This window comes from Sorex fumeus, unplaced genomic scaffold (assembly GCF_029834395.1).
Source record: "Sorex fumeus unplaced genomic scaffold, SorFum_2.1 ptg000063l, whole genome shotgun sequence".
NCBI lineage: Eukaryota > Metazoa > Chordata > Mammalia > Eulipotyphla > Soricidae > Sorex > Sorex fumeus.
Window position 1 is genome coordinate 82,084,568 of NW_026606120.1, and position 24,058 is coordinate 82,108,625.

Here is a 24,058-nt window from a genome sequence, read left to right on the forward strand (position 1 = left end):
GGGTGACTCCTGGCTCTGTGCTCAGGAATCATTTCTGGAGAGGCTTGGGAGACCGTATGTGGTGCCAGGGATCAAACTAGAGTCGGCCGTATGCAAGGCCAACACCTGACTCACTGTACTATCGCTCTGGCCCCAAGCATGTGTTGTTTTAAAATTTAATTAAATCTTTTGGTTTTGGGGTTATACCTGGCTGTGCTCAGGGCTTACCCTTGACTTAGTATTTCAGGGATCGCTCCTGGCCGACTTGAGGGACCAGATGGGGCACCAGGGATCTAACTGATTTGGCTGTGTGCAAATCAAGGGCCTTACCTGCCGTACTCACTCTGGCTCCCTTAGTTTTACTCTTTTGGGAGGCCATTTCCGGCAGCACTCAGGGGGTCCCCAGGGTCCCCCACATGGGAAGCATGTGTTCTAGCCCTTTGAACCATCTCCTTGCCTGGTCCTTTTTTATATTTATATGAGAAACTGCAGAGACATTGTCTTCTGGGATCAGATCTGTGATTTTGTAGTATAATTAAGTAATACCAATTGGGGAGTGGTGGGGTATGTAATTTAAAATCAGTCAAGGGACTTGATGGGCCTGAAAAATGTCCACATGATTTATGCCAGGGAAGCCCGTGTCCCTTGATTGTGTGGTGTGCAAGCCGCCTTGAGCGATGAGAGTTTGTGAGTGTGGGAGGTATTTGGATAGAAACCGGGGGAAGACAGGACAGGAGGTGGATGGAGAGGAAGTTAGAGGTTCTTACTAAATGGAGCAAAAATGGACGTTTTAATTTTAAAAAGTAGAATCTGTAGATGAGAGGTTAAGTTTAAATACTGTCATTTTCCCTTCACCACTGATTCAAATAATGTGGTATTTTTAAAAATTATTATTTGTCTATTAAAAATTCACGTGTATATTACCTTCTAAGATGTCACATTTTTGTGCTGATGACAGAATTCTTTTGCTTCTTAGCTTCCCACTTCCTTCCAAACATGATTCCCAAGGGCAAACACTTCCAACTCTCTTAGTTTTGTTTGTTTATTCATTTCCATTTTTTCTAAATATTTGTCACTGCCACTGTCACTGTCCTTGTCATTGTTTATCAATTTTGCTCGAGCGGGCCCAGTAATGTCTCCATTGTGACACTTGTTACTGTGTTTGGCATATCTAATATGTCACAGGTAGCTTGCCAGGCTTTGCCGTGCGGGTGAGATACTCTCGGTAGCTTGCTGGGCTCTCCGAGAGGGGCAAAATATTTGTAAACTACTATAAATTAATTTGTTATGAATACTTATTGACTTTCTACGATGGTAGCTTCATTTTCTAGCTATTTCTAGCTCTATGATTTTTATCATTAACATTATTTGCATCTAAGAAATACTATGCATGTTTCCTTTTATGTTCTTTAATATAATAATCTTTTTAAAAAATTTGCTTTAGTTTCTTTGAACACTTGACCCTATGTCACTAAAACTGTCTCTCAGAAGGTCTCTGTATTGTCAGAACTCTCCTATAATTCATGGATTCACCCACCCGCCCTCCTGACTCTGGAAACCTCCCTCTTACATTTTCCTCCTTCCTCTTTTCCGAGCTGGCCTTCTGAGATGTCTCTCTAGCACCATCTTGGTAATTTCCTTTTATTCTCTGCTGTGTTGAATGCTCTTTTTTTTAATTTTACATATCCCCCTTTCTAGTCCTCTTGAGTAACCCCTCCCCCCCGATTTGAACCTGGTTTTGGTGGTGCATAATCTTGGGTACTTATACTCTTTAGTGTTTTTAAGTTTTCTAAGGAAGGGGATGTAAGAGGTAGCTTGATTTCTCCTTTGAGTATTTGGAATGTCTTTATACTTGGTCAGGATAATGGGTAAGGCTTGTCTAGTTTTCCCTTCATCTGTGCTTACCAGTAAGTAAATTGGGCTCTTAGAGACCAAGAAGTCATCGTCAGGATTTAGTTTATGATTTGTTTCATGCTTCTAAGAGTCTCGGTGGAAAATTTCCTTGCTTTCATGTGTGTGCCGCCTTCCCTTTTCTCTGTTGGTGTGTGGTGATGGGGCTGTGGGGGCTTCACACTCAGGCTTGGCTGTGGTGGTGCTCTTCAGGTGTCAAACTCTTTCAGTGATGGTGCTCACGGGGACTCACTTTTTCTGCTTCTGTTCTTGAGCACCTTTCTGGCCACCAGGGATTGTGCCCTTTAGCTGTAGTGCTCACACTGTGATTTGGCTATGATTCGGGGTGTCAGGAACCTGGCATATGTGGCAACATCATAGTTTGAACTCGTGACCTTGAGTTTGCAAGACACACTCCCTCTCCCAGCCCCCTGGAGTCTCTTGTTTGAGCCACTGTTTACCTTTTGAAGAAAATGATCGTAATTCTAATAACCTAGATTATTTGCATTGTTTGAAGGAGATTTTTTTTTTTTTTAGATTTACAATTTTTTTTTTTTATTAGTGAAACACCATGAGGTACAGTTGTAGATTTACAATTTTTTGTGCTTGGGTTTGATTATACAATGATCAGATACCCATCCCTCCACCAGTGCCCATTTTCCACCACCATGGATAATATCCCCCCCACCCCCATCCCCCTATCCCCCCTGCCTCTGTGGCAGGGCAATTGAAGGAGATTTTTGTGGGGCTGGAGCGATAGTACAGCAGGTAGGGAATTTGCCTTCCACACGGCTGACCCGGGTTCAATTCCCAGCATCCCATATGGTCCCCCGAGCACTGCTAGGAGTAATTCCTGAGTGCAGAGCCAGGAGTAACTCCTGAGTATTGCTGGGTGTGATGCAAAAAAAAATTTTTTTTGTGTGTATATACTTTTTTTTTCATTTAATATACGTAATTTATTTCTGTGACATCTTATTTTAAAGATTTGGTATAATGAGTAGAAATCAATATCTTCAATCTGATTCATTACGATACCCAATATCTTCCTTAATCTGCTTTTCCTATTATTTTCAAATTTAAAATATTTTTAATAAGAACTTTTTTCTGAAGATTAGTATTGTGGATGGTCTTAAATTGAGTGGGAAATAAATTCAGTTTTAGCCTTGAAGATTTGAAGAATGTCAATCTGAAGAATTAAAAAACAATCTTGATAGGGTTTTTTGTTTGTTTGTTTGGTTTGGTTTTTCTTCTTGGGTCACACCGGTGGGGCTCAGGGGTTATTCCTGGCTCATGCACTCAGGAATTACTCCTGGCGGTGCTCAGGGGACCATATGGGATGCTGGGAATCAAACCTGGGGTTGGCCGTGTGCAAGGCAAACACCCTACCCTCTGTACTATAGCTCTAGCCCCAGGATTTTTTTAAGTAAAATAATCACCAACATAAATCTGTGATTTTTTTTTCTTTTTTCACTGTAAGAAATAAACAAAATAGACTCTAATGAGTAATTTGTGTGATTTGCTATTTAAATGGAATTGTAATGTTTAAAAAAAGAGGAATGTTGTTTGATAATTACAGTAGAGGGTAAAAAAATTACTATTTTTGCTTTGCTTCCAAAAATAAAGGTAGCTCTAGTAAAATGTGTGGAGACTGTAAAATTGAAAGCCATTCACATAAGAGTAAGAAGAGATGAGCCTAGTAATGAATCAGATGGCTGGCTCCCTGAGAGGAAATTGCTTGTGCAATTATAGACCTACTTGAAGGGAAGCTAATTACCCTCAAGATTTTGCTCTCACTTTTTTGGGAAGCTGAACAAAAAAGTATCTCTTTGTTCCACGTGATGGCCTATTAAATAAAATAAATACTTCATCTATAGAGTTTGGGTAGTGTAGGCTTGTTTGGATTGCTTCCCTTCCTGTGAGTTTCCGCTCTTTGTTGGAATGCCCGTGTCCTTCTCTGCTCTTCTCGGGCTGGAGAGAATTGGCAGATCTGGGTTTCTTGCTGCTGGTCCGTGGGTTCCCTGCTATATATACATAATTACCGCACTTAATTTTCCAAATCACAGAGGGATTTCTTAGATCTGGTTTTGAAATAAGAGGCAGTTTGGGATAAATAATCCGTTTTGGAAATGACGCTTGGAGTAGCAGATATGAGGAGGCAGCAAAGTTTGAATTCTGATGGAGAACACTTTGGGCTTCAGCTGCCTTTTCTTTTCCTTTTTAAAAAATGGCTTTTGGGCCATACCACCTGTGCTCAGGGACCATTCCTGGCTCTGTGCTCTGGAGTCACTCCTTGCAGTGCTCTGCGGAACCGTGTGTGGTGTGGTACTAGGCATTGAAGCAGGGTTGGCTGCATGCAGGGCAAGTGCCTTAAGCCCTGTCTTTTTTTTTTTTCCCCTTTTGGGTCACACCCATTGATGCTCAAGAGTTGCTTCTGGCGGTGCTTGGGGGTGGATATGGGATGCTGGGAATCGAATCTGGGTCGGCTGCATGCAAGGCAAATGCCCTACCTGCTATGCTGTTGCTCCAGCCCCAGACCTGTGCTTTTTCTCTAGTGCCGGTATTCTTAACTATAGTGAAGAAAATAACCGTGATCTAGTGAGTGTTGTCCTCTCGCTGAAGGGAACAACTCTGAAGTGTTGTTCACCAGTTCTCCTTCGTGAAGGAGCTGCCCCTTTCCCATCTCCCTTTTTCTCTCCCATCTAATTCTCCTCAGAGTGTTTAGAGAACAAAACAGAACATGCCTCCATCTCCACTCTGGTCCTTCAAGCCAAATGTCTTCCCTCTTCTTTCCTCTCTTGTACTTAAATTTTCTCTCTGGAAGAAGACATCATGTGAATTATTTTTCTCTTGCGCTTACTCCAGACTCCTCCCTCTACTTTTGAGTCTGCGGACGCCACCCTGAGGTGAGTTTTCCTCACTGCCGTGCTCATTGCTAAGTCCTGTGGGCTCTCCTTGGTCCTCATTGTCGTGTCATTGAGTCTTGGGTGTAGTTAACCCTACAGAATCTTTTCTTCCTTCAGCTGCCGAGACCCCTACACTCTCCTGTGTTCTTTCCCGTCTCCTTGATGAGCTCTCTCCTTTTCCTGTGTCCTAATGCTATGGATACCACATCCTTCTTCCATCCTTATTACCTGTACTTACTCTCTATCTCAGCTCTAAGTGTGTGTGTGTGTGTGTGTGTGTGTGTGTTGGTTTGTGGTATTCAGCTGGGCAACTTTGTGCAGTTTGGTGCTGGGGAGTGTTCAAGGCACCATGGGTACTGCGGGACCAGTGCCCGGCTTCCCGCACGCTTATCCATGTTGAGCCGTCTCTCAGGCATTTTAACTCCAGACGCCTACACCCCCTGCTCCCTGACTGCTTCCACTTGTGTGCCAGCTGCTCCGTGTGGCCCAGACGCTGCGTTCCCTCTGCAGGTCTCTCTCCCTCTCGCCTTCACAAACTCCTGCCATCCCCTCCAGTTTGAAGGCGAAGATCCATCCTCTGTCTTAGATCCCACGTCAGTCAGCTGTGGCAGCGTCACTCGCAAGAATGAACAGCGACTCTGTGTGGATCCAAGGGTAAAGGCAAATGCACTCTGAAGGGAAACCAGAGCTAAGTGGGTCGAATGGTGACTTTGACCACCTTCATCTCCCCACCGTGGCCTCTGTGGTCCCCACTGTTGCTGTTCCCTGTCCAGAGCCTCCCGCTGGCTCACCCTGTTTCTGTCCCTGCCTATCTCTGTCATGTTCGTGTTGGTGCCAGCTTGTAATTAATGTTTCAGACAGTCACGTGTGTGTGTGTCTCTCTCTGTTTTTTTTCATTTTTTCCTTTTTGGGTCATACCCAGCAATGCACAGGGGTTACTCCTGACTCTGCACTTACTTCTGGCAGTTCTCTGGGGACCATGTGGGATGCTGGGAATCGAACCCGGGTCAGCTGCGTGCAAGGCAAATGCCCTACCCGCTGTGTTGTCACTCCAGCCCCATGTGTATCTCTTAAGTTCATGCTTTGTGACTGTGGACTGGTACCTTAAAATTGGCCATGGGGGAGAGAGAGAGAGAGAGAGAGAGAGAGAGAGAGAGAGAGAGAGAGAGAGAGAGAGAGAGAGAGAGAGTGTTTTGGTTTTAGGGCCATACCCAGTGCTTCTCAGGTGTTCTCTTACTCTGATTCTGTGAGCAGGGGTCACTCCTGGTGGTGCTCAAGGGACCATATGGGGTGCCAGGGATTGAACCTGGGTTGGTTACGGGCATGGCAAGGGTCTTACCCTCTTCATTAGCACTCCAGCCCCAGGGAGTAGTTTTTGTACTTTAGAAATCAATAAAGGCATCACAAATCATCCAACTATATATTCTTCCCTGTTTAGAACCTGACTATCCTGTTTAGAACACTGTGATTTCAAGTAGAAACAAACAAAACCTAGTGATTTGTCTCAACTGTAGTTCAGTAAAGGCCCATGAGGTTAAATGGGTGACTTAGAGGTGGATGGTAAGGAGATGGGTAGACAAATTATTATTATTAATATTCTTGGGTTTGGGGTCACATCTGGCAGTGCTCAAGGCTGACTTCTGGCTCTGCACTTGGCGATCAGTCCTGGCCGCGTGGATGCGTAGGGAGATGAGTGGAAAAATTATTTTGTTTATTTTGTTTGTTTGCTTTGGGGTCACAACCTGCTGTGCTCAAGGATGACTCCTGCTTATGCACTCAGGCCTGAGTCCTGGCGGGGCTCAGGGAACCAGATGTGGTGCCAGGAATCGAATCGGGCTTTGTGTAAGGCAAATGCCCTACCTGCTGTACTATCACTCTCACCCCTGGATAAATTGTTTCTATGCCATCTTAATCTGTTGCATGAGACCTATTAACTTTTTCTTACAATTAAAGAGCTGTTCTTTCTTAAGAGTATCTGATTGTATGCCTCTAGAACCTGAGATCAACACTTGATTGCAAAAACAGATTCTCAAATGAAATGCAAGGTTGACAGGCGGCTCGGTATTTTAATTAACATAAGAAATTAAAATAGTCAAGTCTGTTATAAGAACATTTATAAACATGCAGTTCGCAAATAGAAAATTTGAACTTAAAACTCGTAGTAATTCTAAAATCTGCTTATGTGCCATTTTGCTGAAGGTTAATCTGATCACTTAGAAATAATTAGGTATTTATGGAAGTGTATTTCTGCCTGAATCTTTTCTTGGCGGGGGTGGGCGATCAGAGTGGTTGAGAGGTAGCATTTGCATGTTGAATTCTAATTCAGTAAAGCGCTAAAAGAGTCACTAGGTTTACTTTCGCTTCCAGATATTGTAGCCTTAATCATGTCAGCGTTTTGATAACATGTTGTCTGAGACATTAAAGAATGTAAACGGAAATATGATCTTCTCTTGTAGGGTATATTTCAGAAATCGCTGGGTAAAGACTGTTCACCCAGTCGTGCATCAGTACTGTTTGATCTCAAGCGCACATTCCACCTTTCAGATGCCACAGAAGGAAGATATTCTTAAGCACCGCGTGGTGGTGGTGACATTGAATACTTCCCAGTACCTCTGTCAGCTGGACCTGGAACCCGGTATGCTGATTCAAGACCCGAGATGGTGTCTCTGAGCGCGTTCAGTGTAGATGCAGGGTTAGCAGACCACCGCTTGCGGGCCAGGTCTGGCCCGCTGTCCGTTTTCATCAAGTTTTATTGGCTGCAACGCAGCAGTGCACGTGTTTACCTGTCATTGGTGGTGCACGTGTGCTGTGGCAGCTGAGTTAGTGAGCTCAGCAGTGATCATATGCCCAGCCACAAAGCCAAAAAGCTTCCTTGATGGGAAAAGAAATGCTCAACCCCTAAATTTGATATGTGACAGCTCTTTGTTCTCTAATCAGGCACTTATTATTGATCATTGTTAAAATTCTAATAGTGTGATTTAAATTTCTTTCTTTTTTTTTTTTCTTTTGTTTTCGGGGATCACACCTGATGGTGCTTAGGGCTTACTTCTGTCTCTGTGCTCAGGGATCACTCCTGACGGGCTCGGGGGACCAAATGGGGTGCCGGGGATTAAACGCGGGTCGGCAACATACAAGGCAAGTGCCTTACCCTCTGTACTATTTCTCCGGCCCCAATTTTCTAAAGTGTTTTGAAGTACTTTGTGTTTTGTGGTATAGAGGCAACAATCATAATAGATTCTTTTGTGCTGTTATATAAGAGCTCAAAATTATAAAAGTGTTATGCTTATTTTATTTTCTTATAGCAACTATGCAAAGTCAAACTGTTTTTGTTGTTGTTTTTTGGGCCACACCCAATGATGCTCAGGGCTTACTCTGGGGGCTTTGCGTTCAGGTGTTACTCCTGCAGGCTAGGAGGATCATAATGGGTGCTGGGGATCAAACCTGGGTTGACCATGTGCAGGGCAAGTACCCTATCCACTGTACATTATCTCCCCATCCCTTCAAACTAATAGTTTATAAAGTTGTTCCTGGTTTATTATTTTTTTTGGGGGGGAAGAGGCCACGCGTGGCTGTGCTTAGGACTCCTAATGACACTGAACTTAGGGGTCAGTCCTGTCAGAGCTCAGGAGACCATTCAGAGGGTGCCATGAATCAAGCCAGGGTCGGTCACATGCAATGCAAGCACCCCACCCACTCTACCATCACTTCAGCCCTGTTTTATGAAGCTATAAAGTGATAAGATAAGTATGATAGAATTTAGAATTTTAAGACAGTTGCTTTGAAAAAATACTTACATTCACTTTCCTATTATAACGACTGATATTCCCATTTGACTCTGCTTCAGAGCCAGTGACACGTTCTTTTGGTTATTCCAGTCCCCAGGAGGTAGAGACTGTTCTCGTCACCTGGTGTTTGGCACCTGGGCCAGGGTATAGACACTGGAGGCCCTTGATGAACCTCTGTGTGACTTAAATGAATGGTGCTGGCTGCCCCTTTTTTCCTTTCCTTTCTTTCTTTCTTTTTTTTTGAGCGTAGATTTGGTTTTGGAAAGGTTCCAAATCTAAGACATAAGCTAGGTAAGCAGCCGCAGCAGCCCTTAGGGGTCTAGCAGAAACCACATGCCTCTCAGGTAATGAGACTGATTTTCTGGTGCGTGCAGCTCAGAGCTGGCTGGTGAGGGCAGTTACAAAAGCAGAGTTTCAGAACTGTTTTGAACAGTGACTGCATCACTGGACTGAGTTAGATTTCCTCCCAAGTGGCTTCTTTGAATGGAACAACACTTATTTGAAATGTAAATTTTGGTATGTTTATTTAGCAGTCAGTCTTACTGCTTGACGATTGTACTCTGCCTATTTTTCACATAGATTAAAACTCCCGGCCTCGTAAACTGTATGTTTTGTGAGAAAGAGTCAAGAGTGGTTTTGAAAAACAAGTATTCTTCGAAAATACTTACTTGAAGAATACTTACTGAAAGTTGAATATGTTTTTTTTTTCCCTGGCATTGTTTATGTTTTATGTCATTCAGTTCTCATGCCAGCTCTGTGGAGGGTTATTTTACAAATAAGAACATTAAGACTTGGGCTAAATCAGTTTGATTAATTCAAGTTACTAGCTAAAGAAATATCTATAATGTGACTTATCCAGTGCCTGAATCAAGCTTAATTAAAACGATACATGAAACTTCTTACCAGTCCTCGTTTTTTTCCTTTTGACCCTTTAACTTTCTATAGGCCATCTCCCTTAATGTTTGCTGTGAAACAATAGCACAGGTTCTCACGCGGGAATGATATATGCAGCTGTGTCTTGCTTGGGTCACTCTTGATAAATAGCAGTTACTGATGCTTGTACTGTCAACCATAGCCCCTTGTCTGAATGAATCATGATGCGGTTATTAGTTTAACTTATAAAGTTCCCAGCATTGCAAAATTGTATAAACAGATTGCGACTTGTTAGTATTCATAAAAATAGGGATTTAAAAATGGGGTTACGTTCTTAAGTCAGCAACCGAGGAAGCCGGTTAATCCATAACCATAGATGCAGGATTTTTGCTTGTTTGTGTGTTTGATTTTGGGTCCACACGCAGTGGGATTCAGGGCTTACTCCTGGCTCTGCACCCAGCGTTCACTCCTGGTGGGCTTGGGAGACTTTTTGGGGTGCCAGGGATCTGACCTGGCTTGGTTGCTGCATGCCAGGCCAACGGTTTGCCTGCTGTACCTCTTTCTGACAGGGACTCTGGATTTCTGTAGCTCTCCACCCTGAAGAGAAGCTACTTTGTGTCCTTTGCCATGCAATGAGAGCCCTCTTCTCCCACCCAGAAGGAGGTGTTTGCCTCTCTTGCCCTCTCAGGGACAAAGGGGCTTTCCTGCTCTCTGCAGAGTCCGGTGCCCTAGCAGAGCTGGAGCAGCAGCCTGAGCGTGGAGTGTCTCCTACTCTGGTCTTTGCATCCGGGGATAGGGGTGATGCTTTGGGTCAAACAAGTCCTCACTTATTCAGAGCCAGCGCTCTGCCCATTGAGTGACATCCTCAACTAACAACATACTTTCGTTTTGTTTCATTTTGGTTTTAGTTTTTGGGCCACACCTGGTGGTACTCGGGGCTGACTCCTGGCTCTGTGTACAGGGACCACTCGTGGTGGTGCTTGGGGTAGGCAGTACCATGCCATTGATCAAAGTAGGGTTGGTTGCGTGCATGGTCTTACCCCTATCCTATATTGCTGACCCAATAATACAAATTCTCGACAGTTGTTCCCTTTCATTTTTGTAGGTTGTTTTTCTTTCTTTTTTTTTTAAAGCAAGGGTAGGATTTAGACTAAAAACTCTGTTATCTATAACTGTCTCACCTAAAAAATGAAATTAGTGAATTTATTTGTGGATACCCTTTTCTTTCTTTTGCTTTTTGGGTCACACCCAGTGGTGCACAGGGGTTAGTCCTGGCTCTGCACTCAGGAATTACTCCTGGTAGTACTCAGGAGACCATATAGGATGCTGGGGATCGAACCTGGGTCAGCCGCAGGCAAGGCAAATGCCCTACCCGCAGTACTTACAGCTCCAGCTTCCGATACCCTTTTCTCTTAGTCAAAGTTGGATTGTGTCTTTCTTCTTTATATTAGGTTTTGACTGGTTGCTTATGAGTTGGCGTTCTATTAATTTTGGTGTTTGACCAGATAGTGAAAGGGCATATCGGTACTTAGTTACAAGTCCTTCTTTTTTGGCAAAATGTCACTCTCGTACTTTTGTAGACCTTTCTATATATAACAATGCAGCTGTTGGTCTTTGGGACCTCCATATGCCACTTATGTGTCTCTTACTGAATGAGATAGTTGCTCCTTTTGACTCCGATTTTTAAATGATGATTTAAATTCACAGTTTTCTACGGTTGGGACTTAGACTTTGGGATTTGACTCTTAATTGAATTGGCACACTAACAGTCTTTCCTTAGCAGAAATGAAAAAAAGACGAATCGTTCATGTGTATCTGCTGTAATGCGCTTTACTGTGTTTACACTGTGCTTCGTAGGGTTTTTTACGCACATTCTGTTAGATGAAGCTGCCCAGGCCATGGAGTGTGAAACCATTATGCCTCTAGCATTAGCAACGAAGAGTACTCGGATTGTGCTGGCCGGAGACCACATGCAGGTAAGGCCCCCACATCCCTGCCGTCACAGTGAAAGGGTGCTGGACTGTATGTTCACATAGCTCATATTCTAGGTTCTAAAACATGCCGTGGAGTTGTACCCTGTGTTATATTTCAAGTGCTTTAAATGTTTGGGCCACTCCCAGCTTTGGGGGGTTGCTCCTCGAGACCAAACCTGGGCCCCCTACATCCAAAACATGCACTTAGCCCATTGAGAATCTCCCCGGCCTAAGTATTTGTCCTAATAGGGGAGAGGCCGAGGGGAGGAAGGCATTTCTGAAGGAAAATTATTTACCTCACCACCTTCTTTGTTTGGATTTAGTGCTTTTAGAATGAACGTCAGTATTATAGCTTTTCATGTTTATTAATGTGAAGTTTAATTATCATATGGGTTCTTATTCTTTTCTTTATACAATAAATTTTAGGGACTATAGCCATAGTACAGCAGGTAAGGCCAACCTGACTTCCATCTCCCGCATCCCATATGTTTGCCTGAGCACCGCCAGGAGTGATTCCTCAGCACAGAGCCAAGAGTAATCCTGAGCATCGCTGGGTGTGGCCTCCAAACAGAAAGATAAAATAAATTTTAACTGTGCTACCTATAGTATTCCAATTACTGCCCCTTACATTTGTTTTGGGAAGTGTGGTTAGTGTTTTGCTATCAAAGGAAAAAAAAAAAAGCCTCAGATGAAAATAGCAAGGAATATACCAGACATTATGCATTTGAAGACACACATGGAAAGAGAAAGGCAGTTTGTATTTTATCAAATTGTAATGTGTTGTCTGTTTTTATCTGTTTGCCTATTTATAAATGAAATATCTGCTTTACGGATCATCCTTTGAAGTTTTTTCATTTCCTCCTTTTATTCACTAAGATCACACGTGCATTAAGTGTTGTAGGTGACAGAGTAGTCAGGTAGAGTTGGATGTGACCAGTTAAATTTTTGGCTTTTTTTTGTTTGTTTGTTTGTCTGTTTGTTTCTTTGTTAAAAGTTTCTTAAATGTTTCCTATAGAGCTTAAAGATCTAACCCAGAATGACCCCTTATATTTCATGAGCGAAAAGTGGTTATTTTGCTCTCTTTTTCTTGGTTGTATGTATCTGGGCCATACCCAGAGGTGCTTCAGACTCACTCCTGACTCACTTCTGACTCTGTCTCACGGGTTACTCCTGGCAGCACCTGGGGACTCTTGTGTGTGCCAAAAATTGAACCCAGGTGCAAGCCGGTGCCCTGCTGGCTGTCTCATCTCTCTGGCCCCGATTTTGCTCACCTTTACTCACATATCGTATGTCCCTTGAGCTCGCCATTGTAAGTATTTGATCACTTTTTATCATCAATTGACTCCCCAGTGATGTAATGGAATGCAACCTTAAAATGACCAAAACGGGCCTGGAGAGATAATACAGCAGTTAGGGCTTTGGCCTTGCCTGTGGCTGACCCACATTCCATTCCAGCAGTGCATCTGGTCCCCAGCCCCACCAGGAGTGATTCCCTGAGCACAGCCAGATGTGACCCCCAAGCAAACAAGCAAATTACTGATGACTTACATTAGAGGAGCCCTTTATTAACCGTGATGTATAGAAACTCTTTAAGTTAGTGACGGTATACTGAAGCAGAAGTCAGGAAATTTTATCCTAATTCTTTCTACTGGTGGAATTGTTCATTGGAAGGATTTTTTTTCTTCCTGCAGCGTTTAACATACTTAAAGTTTGATACATAAAAGTCCAATATGGTGGATTTAAAAAAAAAAAAAAGAATAAGTAGGGTTTCAAGTGACAGCTGTATCTTTAGTTAAATTTTCTCTGTATGTTTGTCTGTTACAGCTCAGTCCTTTCGTTTACAGCGAGTTTGCCCGGGAGAGGAACCTGCACGTGTCATTACTTGATCGACTCTATGAGCATTACCCTGCCGAGTTCCCGTGCCGGATCCTCCTGTGCGAGAATTACCGCTCTCACGAAGCTATCATCAAGTAGGTGTGACTGTCCCCGCTGGTTCACTCTCCTCTGCCTGGGTGCCGGGGGACTCAGAGCGACAGTTCTGAGGACAAGTTCTTTTCCACACATTTTTCTGCGGTCCCTTGGGTTGCAAGTCGTTTACAGTTACTGCACACTGCTGCCACGTTGGGGCCCCAGACCGTTTCAACACTGTCCTGTCTTCTAAGACTGCCCCCCACCCCCATAATTGTGTTTAGTTTTACGTCTCCAAAAGAAAACCTCCAAAGTCAAAAGTTGTAAATTTTCACACCATAGGACCCTTCTGGAAGTGAGAGCTTTAGGATCTAATAGCTACAACATACGTTTCTGTGACTAAATGTCTGCTATAGATGTCACATGGCATGACGGAATAAACAAATACACTGATAAACCACATAACGATTTGCTTATATGTGTCTGTGTTATATAAAAAATCTTTATTTTTTTTCTTTCTTCTTTTTTCCCCCCCCCCTTTTTTGGTTTTTGGGCCACATCGGGCAATGCTCAAGGGTTTCTCCTGGCTCTGCTCTCGGGAATCACTCCTGGAGATGCTTGAGGGAACCTTATGGAATACTGAGTATCGAACCCAGGTTGGCCACATGCAAGACAAGTGGCCCACCCATCTCTCCAGCCCCAAGAAGCCTTTATTCTAAAAACAAAGGATGGACAGTAAAGAAGGGAGAGAAAGGGGAAGAAGAAAACCATGAAACTTAGTGATTAAGGTCTTAGAGATTGCTGTTACAGAGAGCATGCAACTCTCAGCGAGAGAAGCTCACATGACAACTCAGTGAGTTGTCATGAAGTTGACTCGCACGGGAAAGCCGTATCCAGGTCAGGAAACCGCATAATCGAGGCTCTGCACAGTCTCTTTTGTGCTCTTCTTTTCCAGTCTGTGCCCTCAACCAAAGCATAGTTGTTTTTTAAAAAAGTTTATTACAATATTGAGATGGAAGAAGAATCTGATTTAAAAATAAGTGGAGGAACTGAATAGACATTTTCCCAAAGAAGTACAGATGTTTGGCAGGAATGTGAATAGATGTTCAACGTCACTAATCATCAGGGGTATGGAAGCACGGCTACAGGGTGCTGGCGTGTTGCCCCTGGTACAGTGGCTACTCTCCAGTAGGCAGAAAGCACAAATATTGGCAAGGATATGGGGAGAAGGGAACGCAGGCAGGATTAGCGGGATTGTGAATTGGTGCAGTTCCTATGGAACACAGTACGGAGGCTCTTCTGACCATTAAAAATAGAGCTACCATATGATTCAGCAATGCCATTTTCTTGATATTTACCAGAAGAAAAGGAAAACTCTTAATTTGACCAGTAATCTTAATTTGAGAAGAGAAAAGCACCCCGGTGTTCATTGCAGTGTTATTTACAAGGACCAAAAGGAGGAAACAACCTGTCTCCGTTGACTGATGAATGGATGAAGAAAATGTGATGCCACACACTCTTGTCCCCTACCTCTTTCTCCCCCCAAGCTCCCCCTCCTCACACGTATGCTTGTGGCCCTTGAGAGTACTATGATGAGTGAAATCAGTTAGAGACAAATAATTTCTCAGAAGCTGAGAGGAGCCAAATTAAACTAAATTTCGAAGACCCGAGCAGGTTTTTAGAGTTCAGGAATACGATTTGGAGGGATGTTCAAAATGATACAAACCTCAGTTACAAAATAAGTCAGGGAAAACCATTATGCAGCATGGGAACTATAACCGGTAATGACATACACGAATCTAAAAGTTGCTAGTTAGAAGACATTCAACTTGTCTTGAGGGTCATTTCACTCTGTGGAAGCTTGACTCATGTATGCATGAAATGAGTTATTATGCTTCAGTAAAAGATGTAAGTCATTATTTAAAATAATATGGAGGTTAGTTAGTTGAAGGTCACATTTAGTTTCTTTGAAAGCAAAAGGACGGAAAAGTCATCTATGGCTCATATTAATATCTCAAAGGGTGATTATTTTATAGTCAATTTGCTGCAGCCAGTGATGAATCGCCTGCTCAATAATACTGATCAGTAAAGGATATTGACTTTACAGTTGAAAATTTGAATATCCGTCTGTTATGTACATTATTTCTGTGTCTACATATTTTTGTGTTTGTATGTATAAGTATGTGAGGGAAATAATAATAAACAAAAACCAAGAAATGAGCTAGCCAGCTAATTTCCTTAGCAGGGTTTCCTTGGCAGAATTTCCTGAGCAAGACTCTCATCTAGTAAGTCATCATTTTCCCCCTTTCTTTCTTTCTGTACTCCGGCTTTATACCCTACCAGAATCAATCCATTTAGCAGTGCTATGCCAGGACTCTGCATAGTGTTCCTGGTGTAGTTGATTTTGCAGAAAATTCTGGCTTCCTAGGTATTAGATGTTTGGATTATAGTGAGTCATGGTCCTAAAGCATTTTTAGAAAGGTTCATTTTTTTACCCTTAGGTGTAACTTTAATTTTGATGCATATTCACTTACATGTTTCTTCTGGTCTCTTTCTGCAGCTATACCTCTGAGCTCTTCTATGAGGGCAAATTGATGGCCAGTGGAAAGCAACCAGCACACAAGGACTTCTACCCACTAACTTTTTTTACAGCACGAGGGGAAGATGTACAAGAAAAAAATAGCACAGCTTTTTATAATAACGCAGAGGTACATGAGTTGTTTTTGTGGACTCTCAGCGTGGTCTGGTCTTGTTAACATTCACGTAACGTTTTGAGTCAGCGTACTGCTGTGCAGTTGATCTAATTTATGTGTAAATAGTATGTGAGGTTTGTCCTTTCTCACATAACATTGCATTCTTATGGTGAATCTCCTAAGGGGAAACGAAACAACTTTTCATTGTGTCTCTGATAAAAACCAAATATGTGACTTCAGTTTTGAAAAAAGCCAGCACAGGGCTGGGCTTGTGGCCTGGTGGTGGAGCACTTGCCTGGCCTGTGCGGGGCTTTGGAGTCTTTCCTGGCACCACATGGTCCCCTCAGCTTTGCTGGGGGCAGCCCCCCACCTGGCCAGATGTGGCCCTACCCCACAAGGAGGTTTTCCTAATGATGCTTGTTCTTACTCATCCAAGTTAGGCTATGATTAAATTTTAGTGTATCTGTGTGGGATTCCATTTTGCGTGAGTCAAACTTGAATTGCAGAGCCTGGCCTCCAGAGAGACCACTCAGCTCATCACGGGAGCGAGAATCTGGTTCTTTTTGAGATTTCAAGTCAGTTTAGCCGTGAGCCTCTCTCGAGCTCTCAGATTTGCATTTTGCCTAGTATTTCTCTTTTCACCCTTTATCCCATTACCATACCCGGTGATGCTCAGGGGTTACTCCTGGCTCTGCACTCTGGAATTATTCCTGGCGGTGCTCATGGGACCATAGGGATGCCAGAGATTGAACTTGAGTTGGCTGCATGCAAGGCAAACACCCAACACGCTGTACTATTGTTCTGGCCACCCACCCGCCTTTTTCTTAAATACTTAAAACAAATGTGTCTGTATGTGTGTGAGTGTGTGTGTATGTGTGTTTGTGTGTGTGTATGCCATAATTTACAATTGTGCCTGTGCTACATTTTCAGGCATACGATGTTCCAACACCAACCCTACGGCTAATGTCCCCTCCTCAGAGCCTGCCTCCTTAACAGGCATATAGTTGGTTGCTTTAAAAAAATCTTTTTTTTGAGATATCAGGATTTACAATCCTGTGAATTATACTTCTCATATACACATCATTCCAGCACCACCCTCCACCAGTACCCTGGTGTCAGTCCACTTTTCTCCCTTGAAAACATAGTTCTGTGAACAAAATATCCAGTTCCTTTGACTTCGGTCATTTGCTTCTTTACTAAGTTTCTTTATATCCCACATATGTGAGAGACTTTTATTAGAAATTTTTATTGTGAAGGTGGTGACGCTTGCGCACATGTAAATGAGGAAAACAAAGTTCCTATAATTCCACAAAATTGTAAATCAATGATAAGTGGATATATTTTCCCCCCAAATTGTCTTTTGTGTTTTTTTTTTTTCTTTTGCTTTTTGGATCACACCCAGCTTTGCTCAGGGGTTATTCCTGGCTCATGCACTCAGGAATTACTTCTGGCAGTGCTTGAGGGATCATATGGGATGCTGGGTATTGAACCTGGGTTGGCCGCATGCAAGGCAAACACCTTACCCACTATGCTATCGCTCCACCCCCCCAAATTGTCTTTTTCTTTCGTACAAGTATGTCACTGTCACTGTCCTCCCGTTGTTCATCGATTTGCTTGAGTGGGCCCAGTAACATCTCCATTTTGAGACTTGTTGTTACTGTGTTTGGCATATCGAATACGTCATGGATAGCTTGCCAGGCTTTGCCATGTGGGCGAGATACCCTCCGGTAGCTTGCCAGGCTCTCCGAGAGGGGCGGAGGAATCAAACCTGGCTCGGTCAGGCTGGCTGCGCACAAGGCAAACGCCCTACCCGCTGTGCTATCACTCCAGCCCTATAAATTTAAAATTTTAGTCATATGAAAAATTCTATGCTGATACATTAAAACATTTACGTAAATTCTACAAATATATAGTTAGTAAAAGTGAGAAGAGGAGAATTAAGAATTTAAGGTGAAATCTGAATAGGCCTACAAAAGTATAAGAATATATTTTATTCTTAATGGAAACACTGGCTTTTATGGTAGAAAATACTATATTATAGATAAGGTTTAAGAATTTTCATTAATAAGTAAAAGATTGTAATAAAAATTTCTGCAGATGTAAAAGAAAAAAACCCACCTGAATAGACATAGAACATTCAATATAAATGAAACATTAATTTGTAATTGAAAAAATATAAAATCCCTTAGCACGCTAAGAATAAACAGACCTTTCTTCCTTAATTGACAAAGTGCTTAGAAGTTTGTCTTGTCTCTGAGGGTTCTTTTATTTTTTTTGAGTGGGTCTTCATGGAGCTCCAGGCTTATTCCTGGCTCTGTGCTCTGGGATCACTTCTGGGGGAATTGGGGGCCCATATGCAGGGCCAGGTCCCCCCACCCCTGACTTGTAAGACCTTAGTCCCCTGTACTATCTCTCTGGCTCCTGGAGGCTGGATAGCACAGTGGGTAGGGTGTTTGCCTTGCACACAGCCAACCTGGTTTCAATTCCCAGCATCCTATATGGTCCCCCGAGCACCGCCAGGAGTAATTCCTGAGTGCATGAGCCAGGAGTAACCCCTGTGCATTGTTGGGTGTGACCCAGCCCCCTCCTCCCCCCCCAAAAAAAAGCTCCATTAACACTGTCACAAAATTGGTTTCAAGGCTCTGAAATGCTTAAGCTGCTCCCTGTCCACGTTGCTCAGTACTGTTCCTTCAGATCTGAGTGACAATCGACCTCCACAGTGTCTTCCTTGGTGAGCTGTTCATTGCACCGAGGGTTTTGATTCTGCAGTGAATGTCAGTCATGACAGTCTCTGCCTCTTGACTGAATTGTTTAATTTTTTCACATTTAACGTGATTATGCTCTGGTTGTGCCGGCCTCTGTGTATTACTTTTTGTTTTCTTTGTCTCATAGACTTTTGACCCCCTGTTTTTTTTTTTTCACTGTCTTTGGCAATAAGTGCATATTTTTCTAGTGTTATATTGTATTTTTATTCACCTCTCCCCAGTGTCACATTTTAATTTAATGATTTTAAATTAGTTTTGGAATTGGTTTTTCAGTGGCTTCTCTAGGGCTTATGTGTTTTATCAGAATCTACTTCAGATTTATGTGAAATTGATGCCAGTGAGAGAGAAACTTTACTCCCAGATATCTCTATCCTCACCTTCCCCTTTCCAGACTCTTAAGAGTTATGAATGTTATACCATCACTATGACTCTACTGTAAGCTTAGTATACATGTTATTGTTACTTCTGGTGTTTCAGTGTCCTTTAAAGATTATTGAGGAGAAAGGGAAGCAACTGCATAATTAAAGAGTTGTCTCTCAGCATTCTATTTACTATTTCCGATTTTCTTCACTTATTGCTGTGGATTGGAGTTACTATCTGGTATCAGTTTTTATTCACCTACTTTCTGCTTTTGTTGTCACACATGCTGATTGCCATGTAATATATATAACCTAATTGTTTCGCATGTGTTTTATACAGCTGTTCTTTAAATCAGCTCAGAAAAAAGGGAAAAGCTGAATAATCAGTTTTCTCTCTCTCTTTTTTTTTTCTTTTTGGGTCCTGGCAGTGCTCGGGGAACCATATGGGATGCCGGGGATCGAATGGGGGTTAGCCACGTACAAGGCAAACACCCTACCTGCTGTACTTGCTGGTTTTGTTCTTCTGTCAGTCCAGATCTACTGTTGATGTACTGCCGTGAACTTTTAATTTCAGTTGGTTAAAAAAAATCCCCAAAATTTATTTTGATATCAGTTATTGTGCTGGGCTTTTATTTTTAGCTCTTTCCCTTGGACATCAGTTGTTGAACAGTGTGATCCGACTAGGGTTGGGCCTCTTTGGAGTTGGAGGCGCCAGCCTGTTGGACGAACTCGGGAGCAGTGTTGGCGTGGGATGGGGAACTGGGCGCTCCTGCTGTACCCCCGTTTGAAGCCGGAGCTCTGTGCGGTTTTGTTTGTGTACTGTGTGTGTATGATTTGTGTGTAATGAGTGGTGTGTGTGTTTATGTACATGTATATGGTTTGTGTACGGAGTGTGTTTGTGTGTATGTTGAGTGTGTATTTATGGTATGTGGATGGTGTGTGTGTGTAATGTGTATTTATGGTGTGTGTATGGTGTGTAATGTGTGGTGAGAGGTGTGTTTGTGTGTGTATGGTTTGAATGGTGTTTGTGTGAGCATGTGTATGGGGTGTGTAGTGTATGTATGTGTAATGTGTATTAATGGGGTGTGTGTGTGTGTGTGTGTGTGTGTGTGTGTGTGTGTGTGTGTGAACTCTGTGCTGCCATTACGTGCTCCCACCACTATGGATCTTACACACCCCCAGAGCTGGGGGCCTTGGGAGTACTTCCAGTGGCTGATGCCCACAGTAGGTCTCAATCCTGAAAAGCTGGGGACGATGGTGCTATCCCTGGCTGCCCTGTTCATGGGATCAGTTCTTCCTGTGGTGCAGCTTTTGCAGGAAAGGGCAGTTGTGTGCTTCACCCCGTCCCCCCTGCCCGCCCCCAGTTCCAACTCCCCCTTTGTTGTGGAAGCTGGGATAGGGGGGACCGCCTTGCCGCCCCCTCCTGCTGCTGACTGCTCCATGCACCCTTCTGCAGCCCCAGGCTGTATGAGTCAGCTGCCTGGAGTGTCTCGGGAAGGAGAAGGGGCTTTCAGGTGCTCAATGGGTTCTGTGAGGGTCTAAGGTGCGGTGGTGCTGGGGGTTACCCGAATACCCTCATGGTGCTCGGGGTGCCAGGCCTACACCTTGTGGTGCTTGGTGGGTGGGGTGGGGTGCTCTCGGCCTGCACTCAGTGATGCTGGGGACCATGCTGTGTAGGGGGCCGATTGGGGTCTGCTCCATGCGTGCGCCTCAGCCCCCGGACTATCTCACTTTTCCATGGAACATCTCCCAGGGAGCTAGGAGCTGGGGGCTGTGGCACCGCCCCTTGGCTGCTGAAATCATTTTTTCCTGGAAGCTGGACCACTGGTGAGTGGGGTGGGGTGTCAGCCCTGTTTCCTGATTTCCTGCCAGCTCTTTCGTCCATCTCCAGAGCCTTTACTGTTGGCACTAATTTTGATGAGCTGAATAACCACCCATTGGGAGAGAGAACCCTCAGTCCTCTGTTCCAAGACCGTGTGTTTTGACTCGGGGATGCTGCCTGCTGTTCCGGGAGGAAGTGGAGTCATCCTTGGTGTTGCTTAGGGACACGGAGCTTAGGGATGATGGATGATGGAGTTTAGGGGTGACACCTGCAGCTCTCTCTTCCCCGGCAACCCCCTTTTTCCTTCCCCCTTAGGGATGCAAACAGATTCTGCCTTTCTTTTTCCTGTGAGAACGTGTCTCCAGGACAGTTTGATCTCAGGGTTCTTGGGTGATCTGAGTCTCGATTGTACTCGTAGTGATGTCACTCTTAACAGTAACTCTTTCTTCCCCTCCATCTTCCTCAGAATTTCTGTTTGGAAGTGGAAAATGCTTTTTAGCCCATAGTTCTCACGTGCTTGAAAGGAAAAGAAAAAATAATTATCAAATTTAACATAGTAAATTATAGTGCTTACTCACAAATAGTAACATAATTAAAAGGCATTTTTTTCTCCCTCTCTATGCCCTTACATTCTTCTTTGACTATTAAAAAAAAAAAACTGCAGTCTTTTCTAAATACACAGTAATCTCTTAGCAGGCAAAGATCATAAGATCATATTTTATTAATTGTTGAATAATTGCATCTCCCGCTGTGCCAAGGTTTGCAACTGCCTGGTTATATCTATTGAATTAAAGTTAATTGACTATACCAAAAGCCCTATTATAATCCACTAAATGGGGTCCAGAAAATTTATTTTGATAAACTGGGGTGTGTCTGTCCTGAGTGAGAGGGCTGCAGCTTGGGTGAAGAAGGTGGCGGGTGCTGACGTCTGACTCTCCAGCGTAGCTGTCCTTCCAGGTTCCGTCAGCGGCAGGGGAGAACCCCCCTTACATGCTGTGGTGTAACGGGGACATTGGCCCTCGGATCTTCTACCGAAGTTGGCTTCCTTGATCTGAGCAGAAGAGAGGAGGCTGCGATTGGGAAAGTCTTTGGATGCAGCTTCCCTGGATGGGAGTCTGCTCTCCTCCACTCTTCGGGGGGGTGGGTTGGGCTGGTGGCTGGCAGTGCTCAGGGCTTACTCCTGGCTCTGTGCTCAGGGATTGGCCACTGCAGTGCCTGGGGGATTGTAGATGGTACCAGGGATCAAACTGAACTGAGCCGTGTGCCAGGCCAAAGCCTCAAGCCTTGGACTGTCTCTCCAACCCTCTGTCTCTAAGCAGGCTCTGGACTCCGTCTCCTTTTAATAATAGAGGCTCGTGGAAGGAAGGGGGGGGCTAATGGCCAGTTATGTCTTTTTGTGGTCATGGGATCCATTATTCAAACTAAGATGGAAAAAGGAAAATTCTTTTATTCTCATTGTTCTCATACTACTGAAGCATTATTTCTATTTAGAGGTAATTTAAAAATATTTACTAAAGTAGAATCTTTTATTTATTAATTTTTGGTGGTTATTTTGTTTTGTTTTGTTTTAAATTTTTGACAAGCTGGCTATACTCAGGGTTTACACCTGGCTCTGTGCTCAGGGATCACTCTTGGCAGGCTCAGGAGCCCCTTTGGGGTGCTGGGGATTAAAACTGGGTCAACCGCATGTGAGGCAAATGCCCTCCCCACTATACTGTTGGTCTGACCCCCATAAAGTAGAATACTTTTATTTATTTATCTATCTGTTTATTTATTATTAATGAATCACCGTGAGGTACAGTTAAAGGCTTACAAACTTTCGTGCTTGTGTTTCAGTCATACAATGATCGAGTACCCATCCCTCCACCAGTGCCCATTTCCCACCACCAATGGTCCCAACATCCCTCCCACCATCCCACCCCATCCCCTCCACCCTACTCCACCTCTATGGCAGGGCATTCCCTCTTGCTCTCTCTCTCTTTTTGAGTGTTGTGGTTTGCAATAGAGGAATTAAGTAGCCATCATGTTTGGTCTGTAGTCTACTTTCAGCCCGCATCTCCCATCCCGAGCGGATCCTCCTAGCACCCTTTACTTGGTGGTCCCTTCTCTGTCTGAGCTGCCTTTTCCTCTAGCATGTGACACCGGCTTCTAAGCTGTGGATTGATCCTTCTGGTACTTATCTCTACTATTCTTGGGTGTTAGCCTCCCATTCTGTAACTCATAAAGTAGAATTCTTTATGTATCTATATATGTGTGTGTATATATATGTTTATATATACATATCTATTATCTATATCTGTATCTATATGCATATATAATACTTTGTTACTGTATTCTTTTTTCTCCAAACACATAACAGTCCTGTGTTGGTGTGTATTTGTTTAAAGGTATTTGAAGTAGTGGAGCGTGTGGAAGAGTTACGAAGGAAGTGGCCAGTAGCGTGGGGGAAGTTGGATGATGCCAGCATCGGCGTGGTGACCCCGTACGCTGACCAGGTGTTCAGGATACGGGCGGAGCTTCGGAAGAAGAGACTCTCCGATGTGAATGTAGAGCGCGTGCTGAATGTTCAAGGTAAGGGCAGCCGCAGCCCGTCCAGAGGCTCAGATCTCCCAGCAGACATGTGACTTCTCACTTTCAGAATCTCCTTTGTGGACAGGCGTTATGTTCTCATTTCAGACCGTGCTCTTTTCTTTTCTGTTTTCTTTTTTTTTTTTTTCTTTTTGGGTCACACCTGGCGATGCACAGGGGTTACTCCTGGCGATGCTCAGGGGACCATATGGGATGCTGGGAATCCAATCCAGGTCAGCCACGTGCAAGGCAAACGCCCTACCCGCTGTGCTATCTCTCCAGCCCCCAGACCATGTTCTTTCTCATGCCAGATTCGGCACTGAAAGGTCAAGCTCATTTGCATGTTCATTAAAATTTGATATCCAAAGAGAGGGCAGCGTGAGCGAATACACCCTTCTAGTATGAGGGATTGTGTGCGTGCTGCGCGCCCATGGCACCTGCTGGTGTTCTGCAGGACCTTCGGGTGAATTTGCTGGCGGAGGTTTTTCAATACTTAGCACCTGGCCTGGAAATTCTGTATTTTAAAGGAATGATTTTAGA

The 24,058-nt window shown here is 43.7% G+C and overlaps 1 protein-coding gene across 2 annotated transcripts in view; it reads left to right on the forward strand.

Moving 5' to 3' along the window:
* Nucleotides 1-24,058, forward strand: part of HELZ (helicase with zinc finger) — a 183,524-nt gene that overhangs the window by 95,290 nt on the left and 64,176 nt on the right. For both annotated transcript variants that reach the window (XM_056127342.1, XM_056127343.1), the window contains exons 18-22: nt 7,229-7,407; nt 11,288-11,406; nt 13,228-13,373; nt 15,872-16,019; nt 23,338-23,521. In XM_056127342.1, coding sequence (XP_055983317.1) covers nt 7,229-7,407; nt 11,288-11,406; nt 13,228-13,373; nt 15,872-16,019; nt 23,338-23,521 — 776 coding nt within the window. The remainder of the gene's footprint in view (nt 1-7,228; nt 7,408-11,287; nt 11,407-13,227; nt 13,374-15,871; nt 16,020-23,337; nt 23,522-24,058) is intronic.